The sequence below is a fragment of the Ciconia boyciana genome, chromosome 1 (genome assembly GCF_034638445.1).
Source record: "Ciconia boyciana chromosome 1, ASM3463844v1, whole genome shotgun sequence".
Taxonomy (NCBI): Eukaryota; Metazoa; Chordata; class Aves; order Ciconiiformes; family Ciconiidae; genus Ciconia; species Ciconia boyciana.
In genome coordinates, this window is record NC_132934.1 from 30,071,121 (window position 1) to 30,093,021 (window position 21,901).

General features: G+C 38.8%; 1 protein-coding gene across 1 annotated transcript in view; it reads left to right on the top strand.

The window, feature by feature from the left end:
- Positions 1-413: 413 nt before the first annotated feature.
- PPP1R3A (protein phosphatase 1 regulatory subunit 3A) overlaps positions 414-21,901 on the top strand; it is a 39,277-nt gene continuing 17,789 nt past the window's right edge. Inside the window, 4 exon segments of the mRNA XM_072872172.1 lie at positions 414-512; positions 514-546; positions 548-573; positions 13,029-13,688. Coding sequence (XP_072728273.1) covers positions 414-512; positions 514-546; positions 548-573; positions 13,029-13,688 — 818 coding nt within the window.

Consider the following 21,901-nt stretch of genomic DNA (forward strand, 5'->3'; position numbering starts at 1 on the left):
AAAAGGTTCAAAACTTGGTTTATGGTACAAAAATTGTGTAGTTTGACCCATGTCCACATGATCCATTTGGCACGACACTACACCTTACAACACAGATGGAATTACATTTGCGAGTAATTATCACTATTTGGCGTATAATATAGATTAGGGATGTTACAACTGTTGCATAGTTTTAACATGCACAGGCCAGATAATACAAACCTGGGAAGGTCCTGGTTAAAATTACACTTCAAAGACATTCAAAGGTTTAGGTACAGAAGGGCACATTTAAATCAATCAGCCATAGCTGTGTCCTATAGTGATGCTGTATTGTTCCCATGCGATTGGGGCGTTTTCATTTTCATAATCTCATTTCCAATTACATCAACTCTCAAAGAGGCTTTGAGTGTTTCCTTTTTTTCTTTTCTTCCCTCATGGTGTCACTACAGGCCAAACCTGACATGTCCTCATGCATCCATGTACACAAGCCTCACCAGGCTGGAAGAGGTATTTGTACTCTGCTGCCTCCTAAGGGGAGAGTTGTCTTCCATGACCTGTTGCAGGGAGTACGTACAAGAAATGGATAACCGTTGGGTTAGCATAAATTAGCGTGCATAAGTTTGAGTGGCTATACAGCTTGGAGGCGTCTTTTTCTACAAAGCTTTTATTTGTGCCCCTGGACAGTGGTTATTTTCAATATGAAAGAAGACAAGTCTCAGAGTCATCGGTTGTGCCGGGCAGCAAATGTACCAGAAATTAAACTGTATACTAACTTTCTGGGCTTTATAGGCTGAGACATTTTATTGAACTTTTAGAATAAATATTTGTATAAACTGGTGAAGGTCAACTGCAAAGGTAATGTTATTATCTGGCTTAAAATTATTACCTGTAAAGTGTTGTTAATAAAAGGTTCTCATGTTCAGGGCTAGTTCTCTTACTGCTCATCATTAAGATACAGTTTATTGAAAGTGTTAGCAAATGTATGGTTCAAACATAATTTCATTATGCAGAAGTCATTTTCTTTAGTGCAAAAAGAAGAGGAGAGCAATCGGCAGTATTTATTTATGAGAGCATACGTGACCTCCATTCCAGCTATTTATGTCATACACTGGCATTTCATCTGGGTACTCCCAAAGTAGATCAGCTGTAAAAAGATGACCTCTGTCTTATTTATGGGCAGAACAGAGGTGACAATGGCCAAAATGCTGAGATTCTGACTTCCTGACATTTTTATCAACCCTGGTAATGCATTTCGGCTGGCAAACGCTGAAGTTATCAACATGCAGGTTTTGGATATTGTATTTATGTCAGATTTTCTGTAATTCAGTATTTGTAACTGTTGTTTTTACTTCTCAGGAGTCTCTTACACCACATGTACTGCCTCAGACATTCCTGTACAAGCATGTAATTCATCCATTTAATTTTCAAGAACCTTTCTGTCTTCTCATTAAATGGTAATTTCCTGTATCAGAAATGTAATGTCCTCTCTAGTTGTAGGATGATATTTCAAGATCAGAAAATTATTTATTTTTACACGGTAAGTGGATTTGGGGGTTTGGAAATCAGGTAGAATACATAACCTGATTTGTTTCTTATTGCTTTTAAATTTTTACTTCAGATTGTTTGCAAATTAGTACTTTGACATTTTCATCACAAAATGACATACTAACCCTACCCCTTCAGCTGTGATGAAAAACATTATTAAGATTGCAATGTCAAGCTTTCAGAAGCTAGGGGGAAAAAATGGCATCTTTTCTAAATGGTGCATTCCTAACTTGGCCCTTACCTCTGTTGAAGGCATTACAATATTGCCTTTAATTATATGAAAAAGTCTATTTTCCCTTGCCTTATTTAATATCCAAAGTAGACCTGTTTTGTAGATTAATTAGAATTGTGTAATGATGAAATGCTGGGTTTTGTTGCAGAAGTTGGAAGGTATTTAGCGAACTCAGTTGGGGATTACAGGAAGAAAAAGGGTTGTCTATATTATGGCAGTTGAATTTTGCCTTGAAGAGATGGATTGCTCTCTTTCATTTGCTGCAGTATTTCTGGACAACTTGTTGAAATCAAACTTTTCACAGATGGTCACTGGTTTTCTTGTTGCTCGGGATCATTGGAAATGTTCTGAACACTCAGAGCTGAAAGCCAGGGCAATGGGAGCTGGGCTTTGAGCACATGAAATGCTACACAATGGTTTCACAAACCTGATGTCCAAAGTGAGCATGTAATTTTGACCTCCGTCTTTTTAAGCCTATGCTTCAAGATGTTCCTCATCTCTCAGGATATTTTGAAAGTAAATTATATTATGGCTTTCAAGGATAATAATAAAATAGTGATTGGGTAATTTTGTCTTCAGAGCAGTGTTTGAACTATGCACAGTAAGAAAGCCACAGATACCCACTGAATGACGAGGACAAAATAAATAGTTGCTCATTACATGAAAAAAATCCTCCTGCACTGCAGCATGCAGGTGCTGTACAAACAAACAGAAAGTTAAAACACATTGAAAAAAAACATCAGAAAGCATACTGACAGCTACATAATCAGACTGGCAGTTCTCAGGCTGTGGTATGTGTATCACTAGTGGTATGAAAACTATTTCAAAGTGGTCTTCAAATAAAATCTGAGCATCTGAGCAGAAGAATGTCTCCTCCTGCATGTGAGTTCCTCTTAGTGCATTCCCACAGGAAACTGGGACGAAGATCTGGAAGCATGCATATGGTTTGGTACATGCCACATTTCCACCACCGTCACAAATCTGGTAAAATGCAATTCTTTTTCCAGAGCAAAGTAACATGGTTACTCCAGGCTTAATGGATGTCCTGTTAAACGATAGGTCACATCATTACCTCAAACAAAGGGCCATGTCATACACTTGCTCCCCTCCTCGAACTTATTTAGCAGGGAAGATGAAGTCAAATGGTGGTGTGTCCTTCTAAGAATATCCTCAGGTGCACTTCACAAGCTTTTGCCAAGTAAGCTAATGGAACCAGTGAGAACAAACAGGAGTAACTTTTTGTCTTGTGTAATTTTAAAGTAATTTGCTGACAGCTAAAGAACTGTGAGTAATAAATTCTGTCCCAGGCATTCTAGTACATTAACAGGCAGAGACTTTTCCCACCTGCTACTCCTTAAACCTGACCTGACTCTTCTTATTCCTAGCTTTCATTTTCATCTGATTATAATTGCCTGGCATTCACAGTTTGTATTCCTCAGGCTTCTCATAGCTCCTTGCTCAGCACATCTGGGCTCCTTGTTCCAACCCCAGTTATCTCCGTCGTTTCCTCAGCCCAGGCTCCCCATCCAGCCGGGCCCTGAACCCCACCTTCCCCATCTTTGTCCAAGTCTCAAGTTTTGTCCACGTGCTAGGGCTCTTCGTGACTAAGGCACAGCAGAGTCTTTAGGGCTTCACTACTCAAATCTATATTTTCAGTGAGCAAATACTTCAAAGCAAGTTTTTCTGAAAGTTTATGACTTAGCAAAAGCTGGATGTTTTCACCGGAATGCTTGCTACACTTTCCTGATTAGAAGTTCCTGTTACAATGAGGTTGCTGGATAGATACATACATTTAACAAATATATTTGAGTGCTTTATATCATCATATACTCTATAACTATGTAAACAACCATGTACATACATATGAGTAAGTAAACTAAAAGCATACATATAAGCTTAAGCAATTTTGTGTGGGTGACATTATCTGAAAAATGAAAATTTCTTATACCCAGATTATACCCGACTAATGGATAAACTCGTAATTAGTCATGCTGTCATTAACTAATCATTTAAGTAGGTGAATTAATATGTGGGTGTGCATTTAAGAACCAGATTTGAACTCAAAAACATATTAAAGATAATATTGCAGTCCTATTTCACTTGAAACATTTATTCATCTGAACATTTATTCAAACAGAAGTAAGTATCCACTTAACTGCTAAAGATACACAAATGCACAGTGATTTTTGAATCAACACAATGCATCGGAATTAATAGTGCCAAGTGAGTCCTAACCAACATATAAAATTAAATTATTAGAAGAATAATTCACTTAGTATTTCCAACAGTACGGGAGGTGACAAGTAGCATTTCAAAGACACTTGCAACTGACAAAGGAAAAATGTATTACAGCTTCCTACTCAACAGAATATAAAAGTAAATATATGGGTGTACATGTTTGAATATATAGTTATAAATACACATACATGTGTATTAATTTGAATCTAATAGAGCAGTAGTATACAGTAATATGATTACTACAAGACAATTTAAAAATAATTTTACTGGGCATTCAGTGCTAATGGATTTACTCTTATACTAAATAATCTATGCTCTGCCATTGACTAGTAGACTTATTAAAACCAGTATTCATTGTTATAATTTCAAAGCTAATACACTTATGTAATCACTGGCTTACATAAGTAAATAAGCTCTTTTGCTGTCTTTAAACATATACAAAGGTTCAAAACTGAGCAATATATATTAATATATAGTATCTTGACGGAGTCCCAAACAGAGCTGCTTGCAAAGTTATTGCACTTCAAGTACTTTCTAGTACTTACAGATGTGTCTGAATGCTTCACTTTGCTGCTGCCTTTGAGAAGAGAAGAAAAGGGAATTAGGGAAAGCCTGTTGAATATTTAGGAAGATATTCTGCTGCATAACTGAAGTAGCAGCAGATCCATAAAACCAGTCCACAGAAATGCTCTGTGGTTTTTCAGTCTGTAGTGGAGATGAAAACTTCCCCATGATTAAATCACTGTTTACGTTCCATTTTTGGTATTCATGCACAAACTGCAGTCTGTCAGCATACAGCATTTTCCACAGAGGATCCATAAAATAATGTGTTTGGTAAAGCCAATTTGGTGTTGGGTAGGAAGGATAGTGTTCCCATGGCATGAAATAATTCACAGCAAGGCAATGCTCTAGCTCCTTTTGACACCTTCGCTTTCGTGACCTTCGATGTTGCCTGAAGTCCCCGTGAACAAAGTCATTTAAATTTGATGGGTGGATACTCCAGTAGTTTCCTTTTCCATCCTCACATCTTCCCACCTTGATGAAGCAATCATTTAGTGAAAGGTTGTGCCTTACACTGTTTCTCCAGCCTCGACCTTTGTTCCTGTAGAAAGGAAAATTATCTTCAATATATTTGTAGATAGCAGCTAAATTCAGTTTATTTGTAGGGGAAGAAAGAATTGCCTTTGCAATTAAGGCTATGTAAGATAGGGGTGGTTTTTCCAGAAATCTTGCTTCATCCACACTCACAGAAAGACCATTTCTGGCATCTATGTGAGAGCTGGGAATTCGGGGTGGAATCCTGTGAACCAGTTTTCCTTGTTCTCCTCCTCCTACTATATGGATGTCCGCATTTCCTTCATTGTTTTCAGAAAAGTCTTCACTCATTATAGCAGCATGAAGTCTAGCATTATTTTAAGCGTCCTGATATTTTACTGCAAGTAGTCAGTTGAATAATTGGTCCGCTGAATATAACCAGCAGGAGAAATGAAAGTTGGACTTTAAATGTGCTGCTCTCACGTACCCAGATTCCTATTTTATACTCTGTTAAGTCAACATCCTTAACAATGAAAACTGAACTGCCTATGTTTACAAAGTCAAGGTGCAAGTCCTAGCTGAATGAAAAAAAATACAGAATAATTATGCTATGTTAAGTATGAACATAAACAGACCATGACGTTAGCCTCTCACTTCATTATAATCTGAGAAAACACCCTTCAGTGTTCCCCATTGAAACATAATGATTAATGAAAAATTGATGGTGGCTAGATAGAATTGTGAAATGATTAGACTCTCCAGTGATATGCAGAACAAATTGAAACCAGCGTGTTGGTTCCTGTGTTCTACACTTAGTCAAACATGTTGTATTCAGTACAATAAACATTTGTTCTACACGCTAAAAGAAAGTACTGTGTGAAATGAAACTTGCTATCAAATTTTGTAGCTGCAAGGTACCTATTCTTGGTGAAATGGAATTAAAGCACAAAACCCCCACAAATTGCTCCCCATTTTTCTTATTAACTCTCTGATCCCAATTATGCAACTGGTTTTCATGCCGAGTATGCTTGTGACCGGTCCTGCTGACCCAGGAAACCACTTGAGGGAGCAAGTACCACTCAGAGGAAGTGAGCGTTGAGCTCTGCGACCCTCAAAGCATGAACTGTTGCTTGAACTTTGACATTGCCCCCAGCCTCCTGAGGTCTGACACTGTTAAGGACAAGATACTAATCTCATGTAATTAGTCAAGGAAGGTAATTAATATGTTTAAATGTGTTCTAAAGCAAAACAAAACAAAATGGTAGAAGCTTTGAAAGAGGATGTATTGTCTTCTTTTGGGTCACTTTGATGTTCAAAATATGTATTCCCAAATGAGATCCGTGTTTCGAGGCATCAACAACAGCCTTGAAGATTCAACCTTATGAGGCTGAAGTTGATGTTGTTGCTTAGGCTCTGATGGGTTCTGAAAATAACCCTTGGTTGCTTCCTCCAGATGCTAATTCTGGCAAAAAGAGAGAGAGAGAAAGAGAGAGGGACAAGGGCACCCATTAAACTGACCTCTTTCCCTCTGAGCTTGAAGTTCACATCCTGGCTGATCATCTTGATTGGGCACTTGCAAGCCTTTTCTCAGGCTTTCAAAACCACCAGCCTATGTTTCAGTTGGTAGTCACAATGTTTTTACATCAGGAAACAAGACTCATAATGTAATGCTATAGTTTACATGGGTTATCCAGCATTTCTGTGTCAGGGCAGAATTGCCATCTGCTTGCTTACAGGATTTAATAGCGGACTTTTCCACTAACCATTGTGAATGGGATGTACCTGGTATTTTAACAGCCTTGGCTGTTCAAAAGTCCTAGTGATGACACGGTGAACTACTAATTGTTTTTCCTGGGTCTGAAGTCTCATCAGTGACTTCTTTTGAAGGCATTCATTTGGCCTGCTCTATCCCTACCAGAAATTCCCTACCTGGCACATCCCAAAGTTCATGACTAATTTACCCAGTTTCTTCTCCTCCTCTCTTATCTGCAGCAGAACGGTTGCCAGATCATAGCAGAAATTATGGAGATTAGCTCTGAAATGTGTGATCTGGCACTTTAGACTATTTATTACAGATCATCCCATTTCTGTTGCTGCAACTGTAAGCAGGTCATGCCTAAAGGGGTTCCTACAATAATAACATCAAAAGTTTGATTTCAATTCAAAATACCAGATTCGCTATAGATTATTGGGTTATTTCTACTGAGATTTGTGTTTTTATGGAACACTGCAGTTGCAGTCTGGAGAATAAATGCCGCTCACTGTGACAAGGACTATATATTCCTTCCCTCATATCTCCAACAAAGAAACATAGAATCAACCACATGTTCTGGTACTTTAGTAGCGACTTTGTAAATGGAGAGGATTTTAAAGAAGGACTAGGCACAGAGACTAAGCTTTGAGTGCGTACAAATACCCAAATTAAATAAAAAATAAGCAAAACCATCTTATTAAGGCTTTAAATTTTAAGGGCAGATTTTCAGAAACTGAGGAAACTGAGATTATTAAAGGGAGCCAGACTGAAGAGTTCAGAAATTAAAACGTAGTAATGCCCAAAAGCTGAAAGCATGACATTTTGAACTCAAATCCTAAGCAAGAAGAAAAAATGTGTAGGCAAGGGCTCCATACTTGAACAGATGAACAATCCTTTCAATAATTAAAGGAAGATTCTACAGGGAATGAAAGATAAAAGAATGAGCAAAAAGAGCTACATTTGGAAGGGCTGAAAGCCCTGATCTCCGAGATAAAGATTATTTTTTTTTCAGATATGCCCTCAAGGAAAATATTCATCCCATACTTCTGGGCATCTTGCTTGTTCCTCCTTTCTCCGCATTATTTTTGGAATTAACTTTTGTTTTCCTCTGATTCCTATCTTTAAAGGTGAAAGAGTAAAAATCTCTCTCTTTCCCCAAATCAAGGTTCCTTCTAAAAAATGTAAGGCAAATTCCCTGTTTTATCCTTATTCTTTGTGGGAATCTTGTCACTGCTTGAAATGTCTGCAAAGCTTTCACATTAGAGGGAGAACCACCTTCACTGGCTCAATGTCCAGTTTTTTCTGAAAAGAAGAATCAGAGGCAGGGAAAGTGTACTGTCTACTCTTACTAGACAGACTTTTTCCAACCTGAGGAAGCAGATTCTTCTTCAAATATCTACACACACCTTGTTAAAGTAGCATTTTTGTTACTGCATTCTCTACAGTGCTGCTAAAACATTGGATGGTCAGAAATCTGAGATTACCCACAAAACACTATAACAAAGAAGGGGCTAGCTTTATCAGCCACACTAGTTAAATTGTTTATCATTTTGGTTTGTCAATAAATGAAATGTTCTTGAAAAGACGAATGGTGAAACCAGAGTATTTGGAGATTCTGTTGCAGTAATGTAATCTGTTCTGAATTTTCACTGTGCAAAGATTGTCTTTTCCTCTGTCAGTGTTTGGCGCTGTGATCAATTTAGGTTAAAGAGAGTTTTGTCAGTGACTTAGCTGTGATTGTATGAATGTGGGCTGTCCCCTTACAATAATTCTAACGTTTCTTCTTTTATATATTTACAAAGACTGCAATTTTTCTGCTTGACACTGTGAAAATAGCACAAATTTTAAAGAGTGAGCTGGTTTCTACTCTGGGTCACAGAGTAGACCAGTTGCAGTCATAGGACAAAGTTTGGTAAAAAAATTCTGATGGTGCATACAATTTGTAACTAAGAGCAGAAAACAATTGAGGGCAGCCTTTGTCCTCAGTCAGCCTTTATTACTGATATTTAACTTCAATCATGTGTAATTTAGAGAGAAACTCTTGCTTAAGTGAAGTACTGTGCTTTCTTCCTTAGCTGTACATACTTTAAGAATGAATTGCTGTTTCAAAATACCTCTCGCAATATGCCAGCAATGTTTTTTTCTAAAGGATATAACCTTTAAAATCTTTCTTCTACCTCTTGTTCAGCACTTTTGACCATTCAACAGTCAGCTAGAATAGTGTTCTCTGCAAGGAGAAAATGTTTTTATGCCTTATCCTAATAGATGTATTTAATAGCGGCGAAGTAAGTAATACATCTCATACTCTCAGCTGAAGAAGTGCAGTTTTCTAGGGCACTAGGGAATACACTGTTAGGAAGTCAAGTGGAACCAGATTTTATGCTGCTCATCTTTAGTCCATGCTTAAGACATAATTGTTTTTCAGTTGACACAGAAAGGTATATTCTCTCTCCTTCCAGTTAAGGCCAAGAAAGATCAGCTGGCCAGTGCTAATAATAGATATGCCAAAAACATGGGCAGGTGCAAGTATTTTTTAATTAAAGGTCTATTTAGCTATTGCTTTTGTTGCTCTGCTGGGAGTTTAATTAAGTCCCAAGCCTGCTAACTCTGTGACGTTCTTCCCTGTAATGTTTGCTATGCTGTTCAATAGAGAAGCATCTCATATAGAGCTGTCTTATTTTCTGCACAGTCTTCCTCAATTCTACCTGTTGTTTCCACTTTTACTTAAACAGTGTTTAAGAACACCTCAAAACCATTTGTCTTCATTCAACATTTGAATTTGGTGTGTTCAAAAACAGTAAGGAAGATGAGGCTTTAGAAAAGACATGATTAGAGAAGTTGTCCCATTAAAATGTTCTAAAATTACCTGTTGCTGTTACAGTCTGAAAGGAAATAGTTACTCTGTTGTCTCATTTAGATATTTTTGAGCACCATTTTGCAAAATATGGAGAACAAATGATATTATTTTTCATTACAATATTTTCACGGTGTTAATGCAATTCTTATATATATAAGTATGCTTGCTTTGGTGTAACTCTAGATACACTTTTGATAAAATACTTTCACTGTCATGAAAAGTTTAACCCAGTACAAACTGTCCAGGCACGTCCTAAATCAGATGGAGAAGAGACATAAACTTCTACCCCTCTGCACTGAAGAAGATGAAACTTGTGGGTAGGAAATTGCTTTCCACAAGAGTGTGGCTATCCTCTGTTCTCAGCTATGTTTGTTGGTCTTCACCCTTATAACCACTGATATTTCTTTTTTGTGTGAAGGCAGAATCTTTTCCCTCTTTTATATTGTTCATTTCTTATACAACATTTTTCTGTTTCTTATTTTAACTGACCTTACTAAGTACATGCTGCTTCTCTCACTAGATAATGGCATGAGACTGAAGACTTTGTCACTCGGTGGTAGCACTTAGGCTAAAGTGCTAAATAACCCTGTGTTTCCCAGCTCCCATGTTTCTTTACATCCAGGACAGAAGTAAAGAATTTGAACTCAATGAATGGCAAGACAGTTACAGGTGCACAGAATAATACGAGTCAGTTGAAGTCACTGATATTACTTGGTTTAAAAAAATAAATATTTGAATAAATCTTTGTTTTCAGAACATCCTGCAGCCCTTGTCATGGCATGTAGGGATTTGATGGCTTGGGCAGAATGTCTAACCTAGTACCTGCTGAAGCCAATGGAACGGATCTCCTTGACTGAACTGGTGCTGGACTACACCAAGACAAATCACTGTTTGGTTTCAGCAAGCATTAAGAAAACAAAAACTACAACAAAAAGTAATCAACAGGCCAAAACCCTCTTTAACTGGACTTTAACATATTTTCATACAGTCTAGCAGCAATACTAGTTTCCATGGTTTTTCTTTTTCTGCTTTTCTCCTTCCATTTTCAACTAGAAGTGAACCCATTCTCAAAGCATGCCTTGGTCTGAGATACACCTTCGTTCCCCTGACCGCAGTCGGTGAGCAGCCCTGCTCCTTCCTGCACCTCTTACTTCCATGACCCACCAGAGTTCACTGGGGAAGTTATCTTCCCATTTGCATTTGTCTATGCAGCTTTTTGTAAAGAAACATACAAAATGAAAAAGGGGAAATGGCTTTTCACAGAAATAGGTGTAACCATTAGGGTAACAGTGTCATAAATAAGTTCTCCTTGTTTGTGTAATTACTACAGTAGTATTTTCTTAGATTATGTTGACAGAAGAAATAGAGTTGCCATTAGAGCAAGAAACCTCATTTCCCATTTCCCAAACAGTACCTAATTCACACAGTACAAAGCCAAAACATGGATGTGGCAAAACAGCTCTGCAGCTATGTCCAGAGCAGTACGTGGGAGCAGGTAGAAGTGATGCTTCTAGGATCCCACTGAGAAAAACTCTGGATTCTTCTGTGGGGGGAGTTCTGGAGATTCTGGGAGTTCCTTTCTTAGACATGCATGAATACATGGCTAGATAGCACTATCATCTATCTATAAACAAGAAATCTTGAATGCTTTTACTGTTGGCCCTTGTTGAAAAATGCAGCATTGTACAGTAGTGGTTCAAAATCAGTAATATCCCAGAAGTTTATGGGCTGTGGTAGGGGTTATGTAGTTTATGGAGGAAAGCTATTTTGTAAATCTCTCCTTATATGCCATTGTCTCAAAGTATGATGGTGCTAGGGGAGTATGAATGTTTTTACAATAGCAGGTGGGATGGCTATTGAGAGGTTAAGATGAAGCATTGGTAAGACCTGGAGATGCTATCGTGGTGTGGGAGGATGCCTCATCAGAAAAGGGGATTCATGGTAAGATGTGGTTTACCTTGTTGTCTGGTAATAGACATATCCAGGTTAGTTTTAAAGTTACCAGTGACACTAACAACAGAAAGAAGGATTTGAAGTGGCCTGCAAGACCTGAGCTGTTTGGAAATGTGAATGAAGTTAGCTTTCTAGCCTGTGCTGAGCTCTGTGATGATGCCACTAATGCTGTCAATCTCCGACGTGGCTAATTCCAAGCAAGTCCTGTTATATTTATTAGCTCGTACTGCACCATTAGATTATAGTGTAGGCTTACCCTTTGAGACAGACACAGGAGAAAGAGTAGAGGTTAAGCAATATGAAGGAAAAAGGTGACATGTTGAGTTCATGATCTTTGTCCCATAAAGACTGCATGTTTCCATGCATGGAATGCCATAAAAGTAAAAGCCAAATGCTACCTGATTAAGCTAATTGAGAAGCCATGGTTTCATTTCATATCATGGGAAGATGTCCTGCACAAAGGTTGAAAACCCTTTAAAGAGTGTTTCTTCCTCCTGTTTATAGCTGTGTGGCACAGGGTTTGTGTTTCAGGGTTGGCTGCACAAGTTAATTCTGCAAGTTGCTTTTCTCTCTGTTTGGCTGGATGATGCTAAATGCAGTCTAGCACTAGATGATTTCATAATCTAATTGGTGGCAAATTCAGTCATATTTAGAATGGTGCATTACAAGTTTATCTTCAGTGTAGTCACGTCAATGTTTTATAGCGTTCCTGGTTCATTTAGGTTGTGATGGCTAATCCTTAGCTAGAAAAAGCTGGCATAGTCCTAGGATCTGGCCCACTGAGTTAGCATGGTATAAAGCCAGGACAGAATGTGACGTTGCACTTTTATATCTGAAAACATTGTAAAAAAATGGCCTTGAAAATATATGCAGGAATAGTTTACAATATAGAAACTATTTACCTGATGAAGTATACATCCTAATCAGAGATTAATAGCTCCTCATTTGTGCAATGTGATGAATTTGTTGTGCAACATAAGTTGATCATCTAAAAATATCTCCATTTGTGCCATTTAACAATGCAAAGAAGTTAGTTTTTAAATACTATTTTTCTTCTTAGCACGTAGAGCCACATAAAAATAGGGAATGCAATATTTGAAATGTGTCATTGAAATTGTAACACCTAATACTGTCAGATGGAGAGCAGGCCAACATAACTCACACACCATAGCATCTATTAATAGGCCTGACTCCCTTTTGCAATGTCAACTGTAACATTAATCCTTGTTTTAAATCACAGTGTCTCAAATATCAGCTGCTACTAGTTGTATAGTTCTCTTTCAGTTTATATCAGAGAGCCCAATGGAGTCTTTTGAAGGACCTAGTCAGGTTAGCAGGGCTAACTTATTAGAAGTCCCCACTGTAAATTATTTCTCTTCAGAGGACGAAGATGTTAAACCTGACATTAAACATCGTTTCTCTCCACTTCCCCGAAGGCGGAATTCTGCTTCTTCAGAGGAAGAGGAGGCAGATACCCCCACCACTATTGCAAGGAAAGTTTCATTTGCTGATGCATTTGGGTTTGATCTTGTGTCTGTTAAAGAGTTCGATACCTGGGAAGTTCCAAATACAGGACAAAACGATGACATAGAAGATGAAGTTTTCCCTCAGGAGGAATATTTTTTCTCTCAACTGTTTACGTTACCTGCTTCACAAGAAGAACTTTTGCAAAAAGTGCGAGAGCAGAAAGTACTGTTGGAGTCAATTGTGTTCCTGCCTGGGATTACCTGTATGAACGGCATTATACGTGTCCTCAATGTATCCTTTGAAAAACTGGTGTATGTTCGAATGACACTGAATAACTGGCTCAGTTATTACGATATCCTTGCAGAGTTCATGCCTAATTCTTGTGGTAGTGAAACTGATCAGTTCTGCTTTAAGATTTCTTTGGTGCCTCCTTACCAGAAAGATGGAGCTAAGGTGGAGTTCTGCATACGCTATGAGACATCGGTTGGTACCTTCTGGGCAAACAACGATGACAAAAATTACACACTGATTTGTCACAAGAAAGAAACTGTGCCCAAGGTGGATAACAAACCACACAAAGAGGTTACTGATAGACATCTTAAAGGCTGCTTAAAGACGACACAAAGCAGGTGAGGTTACACCTTAACTTTTGGTAATTTACCATGTAGCTGGCTAATGCTAACTTTCTAAGTGTGCTTGCTGGAGCTAAGACCACCCATGCTGTTTTCTTCTATTGTTTTTTTTAATGATAAATTGGACCAAGACTTGTTTTCAGTAAAAGTCTTATATATACCAGCCAGTAGTTTTCTGCAGACAGATTGGTTGGGATCATAATTTTAATACATGGCATGCATGCCACTCATTTGAAAAGTAGTGTGAGGGTCTATAAATTATGGGCTGGGTACCGATTTTGATCTCTGTAGGATATAAATTGAGCTGACATCAGTGAGAGCTTTGCTCCAGACTGAGGTAGCTGTACAGTTAAAACACTTTACATCCACTTCCTTGGTAAGTCAACAAAAATTTAAAAGCAAAACAAATCCTGGGTTTTCACATGATTTATTTCATATTTCATTCTCTACATGCAATTATTGAAACAGAAATGGCACTGCTGGTTCAGGAAGCTGATAACTCAGGGAAGGATCCTATTGCAATTAGAATAGCTGGTACAAACTTTTCTGCAAGCGGTTGGGCTATTCTGCAAGTTGTACATTAGGGTAATAATTCCTTTGTCCTGACACTGGTTGATGTTTCTGTTTCACAAATGGTGAAATAAATAATGATTTATAAGGCAGAATTGGTAATATATTAAAGAAAAAAGTCATATACAATTTATCTCATGTATATTATTCTAATTAAATGTAGGCAAGTACTATGTTAATTATAGAGTAAAGGGGCAGTGGTTAACTTATAACTTAACCCCATGTAAAGAGAGACACTCAGAAATAGTAACTTTTGGCTTTCTACTCTGTTTTTAACTCCTCTTCTTTCTGTAAGCAAAACAATTTTGCCCTCGAAAATCTAATTCTCAATTTTTTGCTCACCAAATTTGCTATAAATCAGTTGGAGTTCTGCAGAACCGAATCTGTATTTTACCTGCAGCATCCTTTTCAATACTTAGGTCCCAGAATTGAATTCATGTTGAGATTTTAGTTCCTATACTCTTTCCAAGTAAGGCAGTGCTGTTTGATTTCCCTGGTGCTCTTCCACTGGACTGAACTGGTGGGGAAGAGGGAACAAAACTGCAGCAGTGGTGGGAGCTTAAGGAGAAGGGAGACAGCCAGGCCTTTGCCTGTGCAGAACCCCCCTTCCCAAAACCCAGACTCGCCTCACTGAGAGCCTCTGCCAGCCCTAATTGCACGTCAGCCCTGTGCGGAGAGGTGCGCAACACGGCTTAGTGCCTGCATCAGCACCATGGTGTAAGAGCAGCCCTGGGGCTAACCCAAGGCCCGATTCATAGCCAGTCCACAAAGCTCTCCTGATAAGTGTTCCTTGGGCCAGCTCTGGGGCCACCACGATGATGCTTCCATGGGGGAACATCCTGGTATGTCAGAGCAGAGGGAATGATGACTTTACCTGATGTATGGTCAGATCCTGACATTTGTGCCTGGTTCTGTGTGTCATATCTGTCCTTCAAGAAGTGTCACATGGCCCATTCTGGGTAAATAAGATAGCCTGAGGTCCTCTGCCGAAGGGCCATGATATCAAATACCACAGGCATATGCAGGCAGTGTGACTTCAGCCTGAGTTCAGGTAGCCCACATGGAGCAGATGATGGACATGGAGAGCTGAGTCTTAATTTAGTGAGCCCTGGGCTTCCAGATGCTTTCAGGACTGACCGGCAAATTTAGATACAATTGGGCATCTGAGGTCGAAGGAATCCTAAGAGTTTAATTCCCTGAAGTCTCCTGTGACATAGCTAGTGCTAGCATAAGTTGTAGAAGCGTTTCTTCTGGGGGATCCTCTTTTACATCTATATGCTAAATGTATTATATGTAAGTCAGACAGAGAGGTATTTTAAAAAATGGGAAAGGAGATAACATGTCTACTCCTTAACATAAAATTTTCTTGTGTCTAATCAAAGTGTAAAGTTGCCTCCCTCCATATCAGGCTGCAGAGGAATGTATGTATGTATATATGTGTGTCTGTGTGTATACATATATATATGTATATGTGTATATGTATATATACATATATTTGTTCATATATATACATACACACACGTATATTTGTGATATTAAACCCAAAGTGGTCAGATTCTTGTTTACATTAAGATCTGTTACAGATTTTTGGCAAACTGTTCACTAATGTGCACTTTCAAGATCCTCTTTAGTGGCAGAAGGATGTAAAGAGACCTTACAGTAAATGCAAAAATGAGCTGAAAGTATTTTTGGAATACAGTTTCGGTGGTCGCCAAGGCTTCTGAAAGACAGTTCTGGCAGATTGTAATCCAGGACCAATTTTATGCTACAGGGACTTTGTTGACTTCACAGGAGTTACAGCTTTCACCAGTGTAAATGAGGTCAGCATCAGGGCCTTTCGTTTCAAAAGAACTAAGATGCCAACCTCCACTGCTCACTTGTTTTTCAAAGTGTCTTTGTACATGTTGCCCCTTTGAGTGAGGAGGAACACCCTGCAGACATCTGCAAAAGTACCTCATTATTCTCCTTCAGACCCTCATTAAAACTCCTTTGCTTTGATGTCTAGAAAAAAGCACAAGAAAAACAAACCCCCCAAAATTGGCAAAGTGAGGCTGCTGATGTGCTATGACTCCTTCATATCACGTTGAACAGTGCTGCCTCTTTCCCTGCTCTCCTCCACCAGCCCGTCTCTCTCTCACCTCTTGTTTTATGTTCAGATGATAAACTCTGCAGCATTTCTGTATGCTGTGCTGGATGTTTATAGAACATTTAGCAAAGTGGGGGTCCTGGACCATAACTAGCTTGTCTTAGGAGCTGCAGCAATGCAAACAGATATACACAGAAGCAATAACAATTTTACCTATGGTTCACACAATAAATACGCAGGTAATGAATATTGCTATCCATGCCCATGAGCCGGACATCTTAAATTAAAGATTTCTTTATAGCAATCTGAATAGAAGGATATTTTAACAGGACACTTATTTAGGCCCCTATTTCAAATTTAGAAACCTGTTATAGCTTTTTTAAAGAAATCTTGGCTCTGAGATATTTATACTTTCTCTTAAAATGTGCTATTTACCTCTTCAGTTAAAAAATAGGACTGTTAAACAATTATGTTTTTTAAGCAGAGGGTCTGATCCACTCTAGGGCATACTCGTGTGGCTCATTAAATGTCATTAGTGAGGATTAGTTGTGTTAGTTAACTGAAAGGAATAATATGCACTTTCAGAGGAAGTTACTGAGGAAACACACTATGACTGTATCATGTTACCCTTAAGAATATGAGCCAGGATAAAGTTGTGTGAATGAGGGCAATAGGGTGGCTTCTGACACCATTATTAAGAAATAAAATAAAAATGAACTTAACCCTCAAAAGTTGCACCTTAAAAAAATGATAGTGAAAAACCAAACTGCCTGGAATAATTAATGCTGAAAACTGTCTAGATTTGGATATTCAGAACCACATGACTTAAAATCCTGTCTATTCATTACGTTTCATTTGCTTTTGCTTCTATGTCTAGGCATGAACAAATAGTCTTCTCTTAATGTTTCATAAAGTATTTGCTTCTAACTGTATTTTTCCAAGCTAAAATTCTTTCCAATATACATTTTGACTATTCTTGTGTTTTTCAAAAATCTTGAAAAGATTAGCAGGCACAAAATATAGTTTGAAAAAATAACATTTCAATGAATTAGTTTATGTTTTTGGTCTATCTGGAAGTGTGCATTTAACTTACACATACTTATAAATATACTTTGGGGAAAAAATTTGACTTCCAAAATTCGAAGGCTGTCACTGGAAAAGAGAGAGCTTCTGCTAGTAAACGACCCTGATTGCTGTCATATATATACACACCTAAACATTCAGAAAAATATGAACTAATTGTATCAGCTCCACTCTTTTCTCTTTTTGTTTGACTCTCGTGCTTTTGGGACATGGATAATAATTCTGAACACAAATTTCTCCTGGTCCTCAGGTTTGGACCACATTTTGTTGTGGACCCCAGGCTCCTGCATCGGTCTGATCAGACAGGGACTGGTTTTGTCTTGCATGAGGCAAACTCCTGTAGATCACGCTGCACGGCGCAGTGATAACGACCTGCAAACCATTTCCCCCGTCACTGGTGAGGCTGCGCCCCATTTCTGTGCTTGGTCCTGCTTTGCCATCTGACAAGAGAGCAGCGGGAGCAAGAGCACAAGGAAAATGGCTGATAAGCATGAGAATTGTTTTACAAAAGGGTAAAATGTGTGTTTAGACTCCTGCCCTCTGACGAGGAAGGGCGAAGCTAGTATTTTTATCATAACTGGTAGAGTTATGCCCCTCTTACCTCTCTGAGCCCACAAACGTATCACTCTGAACTGATGTTGGTCCTGTGCTTTTTTTCGTAATTGCCAGACTGTACCTGTCTTTGAATGGTAGTACCTCAGGTCACTTCCCTCCGAGATGCCACTTTAAAACAGTGGCAAGTAGAAACAACTTTAAAACAAAGTAGAGCGATGTCTCATACAAGAGCTGCTCTATGTACAATGCGCGATGAGAAGGAAGAGATTAAAAACCCCGGGCCTGTGGGCCGCCAGTGCCAACTTCAGTAGCATAAATACTGAATGGTCTTAAAGCAATTGCCAGTGAGAAAATTTCTTCTGTGCATGAGTACTCTCCCGTCTTCAGCTGCTGTCTCGTCCCCTTTCTGGTGGAGGGCAAAGGAAGTGAGTTGCTGAAGATGCAGCCTGGCAGGACTGCACTGTACTCAGTCAGTCTTCCCGAGGCAGACAGCAGACCGGTGCCTGGGTTGCCTCGAGAAATGCAGTTCTGCATCAGCTCCTCTCGGCCTTTCCCACAAACCCTTGATGCGATTAAAAAATCAAAGACTTCTGAGGAAGATGTTTGGAAATAGCTTTGCGTATACTTTGCTATGAGGAAAAACTGTATTATTCCCAGCTGGTCCATTTGAAATATGGCATTTAAATTATGTTCCCTTTTAATCCTTGTTCTTTTGATTATTGCACATCATAATCGGAAAGGGAAAAGGAGAGCAGAAAAGGTGTTAAAACACACGTCTTCTTTCTGTACTGCTATTTAATCTCAAGGTTGTTTCTGGCATCTCAAGTCACAGGTTACACCTTGATCAGCATACAGATATGGGATTTGACTAAAGTTTCTTACTATTATTAGGAAGTGACTGCAGTCACTGTTTTTACCAGGAGAGCAGCTGCTAGAGAAGCTATCCATTCACAGGGAGCCAGCTAAAAGCAGCACTCCTCTGCTGTTCAGTCTGACCTAGTATTCCCAGCCCTTCTCTTGCCTCCTCGTCATTGCCAGTCTTTGCCAGCTGTAGAAGTAGGTAGCACTGGCACCAAAATAAGACTTCTCCAGGTACTTGAAGACCGTGATTACCAGGGACACAGGACAATTATTTAAGGTGGTCTAAAATATATTATTCAGACAAGTAAGGTAAAGCAAGCTGTGGAACTGAGGCTGAGTATTAGGACATACTTCTCAGTAGCGACTCGAGTTATCTTTTAAGGAAATTGCTGCAGCCTTACTCTCCAAAGTAATTTAAAATAAGTTAAGATAAACCACTTGAAAAATGTTCTACAGGGAACAATCCTACTTGGCCAGGAACTACGCTCAATGGTCTTTTTTCTATCTGTCTAATCATAATATTTCAAAATCCTGGCATACTTACTATTTGAATTATGAAATACATTAAAGACCCTAAAGATAGATATCTAAGTTAATGGCATAAGGTTTTGAATGCTATCACAGAAATGCTGAAGAAACAGGTGGAATTTATGGATGAGAATGGCATGCACAGAGCAAATAGACACCTGCTAGCCATACTTGTGGTCCCCAGATCGGAGAGTACCTGCAGACTGAAAAACTGTCTCAGTTTTGCTTTTGGTGATTGTGAACTGTGCTACCCATGTGCCATCCATTTATTGCACTGGAAATATTAAAATAAGCTTCTGAACTTTTAAGGGACAACATATGAAAACAACACATTGCTTTGCTGGCAATCCTAGCGTAGTATTTAAGCTGGATCTTATTAGTATCAGTGGTTTCTCACTCACTTCCATGAGGTACCTTAGAAACTGCTCTCACCAATGTTATAGAACAGAAATTTGTGCTCTAATGTATGGGAAATATTGGTTGCTATAAAGCTTTTTCGCTTGTTTGCATAAAACCATATAAAACTGATGCTTTGTAACCTGACTATCATTTCTCAACCATATGATAAGTGAGTACTTGTAATTATACATGCATTGCTTGGCTTTACACTTGTGAGATTTTTTTTGCGGTTGCTACAATTTCATCAGTTTATTTAAATATGACAATACTCTAACACTATTACAACTGACTCTTAGAGGTCTTTAAGGCAGCAGCTGGCTTGATCCTGCAATAGGCACAATAAATAATTTAATGAACATCAGGAGTCTCACTGAACTTTGTAGAACTCTGCCTGTGTAAGACTATCCTTGAATGTTAATATTTACAGGACCAGAGCTTATTTCTATGCTCTTTCAGATCACTGATTAAGGACAAATAGAAATATATTGCTAAAGAAACTCCTGTATTCCATTGTTCAGTGACTCTTTTGTTTAGTGAGATACCTGTTTTGCAAATCGAACCAGGCTGGTAATGACCATTTCAATACTCTGTCTCCTGTCCACTGTTCAGGTATCACAGTTCATAAATGTTCAGCTGGAAAAAAATTGTTCCATTACATTCACCTTGACTTGGCTAAATGTTAGTCCTGAAAAGATGTTTAAAGTCAGTGAAACATTAACTGAGAGCACTGGAGTCATATTTAATCAATGCATTCACTACCAGTGTCATTTGAGCTGTTTATTCTGATTATGAACTTTAAGCCATGATCCAGCCACAGCACTGCAGCTCTGAAATTGAAGCAATTGATTCAGCTACAATCTAAGTCCAGAGAACCAATCGCCCATCGTACTTTTAAGATAAAATGTGTATTATCTTCTCAGTTACAAAAGGTAGACAAAATGGTCCAAACAAATGCTTTGCAAGTTAAAATGCAGTCCCTGCCTTAGTGCAAAGGAAGGGATAAGAACTTTTGAATACCATGGGAGCATGTTAGAAGTGGCTATTTGATCCCTAGGCCTTCAGTAACACACAAGAAAATATTAGTTGATATGCCAAAGCATAATGGGGGGCTTGGTTTTCTGACTGGCTCTCCACTCTTCTCCCGACCTGTGGAACCAGCTGATACTCTGACACTAAACCCAAAGATTTATTACTGCTGGTTACTAAGAGCAGTCCTAAAGATCACTGAGCTACACAACTGAATGTGAACGAGGTAAAGCTGTCAGGTTTTTCTTACCTTGCACTTAGGTGCACCAAGTGGATTTGCATTTACATTTTGCTTTGATGCATAGTAATTGTCCCTGCAATAATGTTTATGGCTGCTGGACGATAAGCATAAGATGTTCAAGCCTGGATCACTTCATGTTGTGGTAGAGGGTTGGGGAGTTTGTCAGTCTTTCTCTCTCCCCAGCTACCCTAGTAAATCTGCACCAGTGTCTCCTAGGTTATATTCTAGGTCTTCTTGATAGAAATATTGATACGTATCATGCCGCTGCCTTCTTGCTGTGTGGTACTAAGACAGCATGTGAAAAAAAGCAGGTTATAAAAGTATCTTCTTGTCATGATAACACCTGGGAACTTTATCCTTTTGAGATACTTATTGAATTTACAATTACTTTCCAAGATTTAGATCATAGTTGTCCTCTCTCAAGAACGACTGGCTAAGGTTTTTTGTGGTTACCCATTCTGTTCTCCTCCCCAGGGGTGGTATCTGTGTCTTAGTCTCACCTGACTGCCATCTATCTATCTACAGTCTCTCTAAGGCATCTGTCACCTTCTTGCATACGTGCCTCAGCATACTGCAGTCAGCCTTTAGGAAATGACTGCCTTCTGACATGCCAGTAGGGGACTGCTCCTTCTCTACTTTTTTCCACATGAGATCCAGGGAAAGACAAGGTGCCACATAGGCTAAGGTCTCTTACCTCTCAGATGTATCCAAAATAGATACAACCTGGGAGAAGTGCAAGACGTGTTGGTACTTGGTTTACTCTCCTTCCATCTTTTAAAACAGTGGGAGAAAGAAGCAAGAGAACAACAGAGGGGCTCTACGCCCAACTCCTTTCTACAACACCATTTTGATATTTGACCA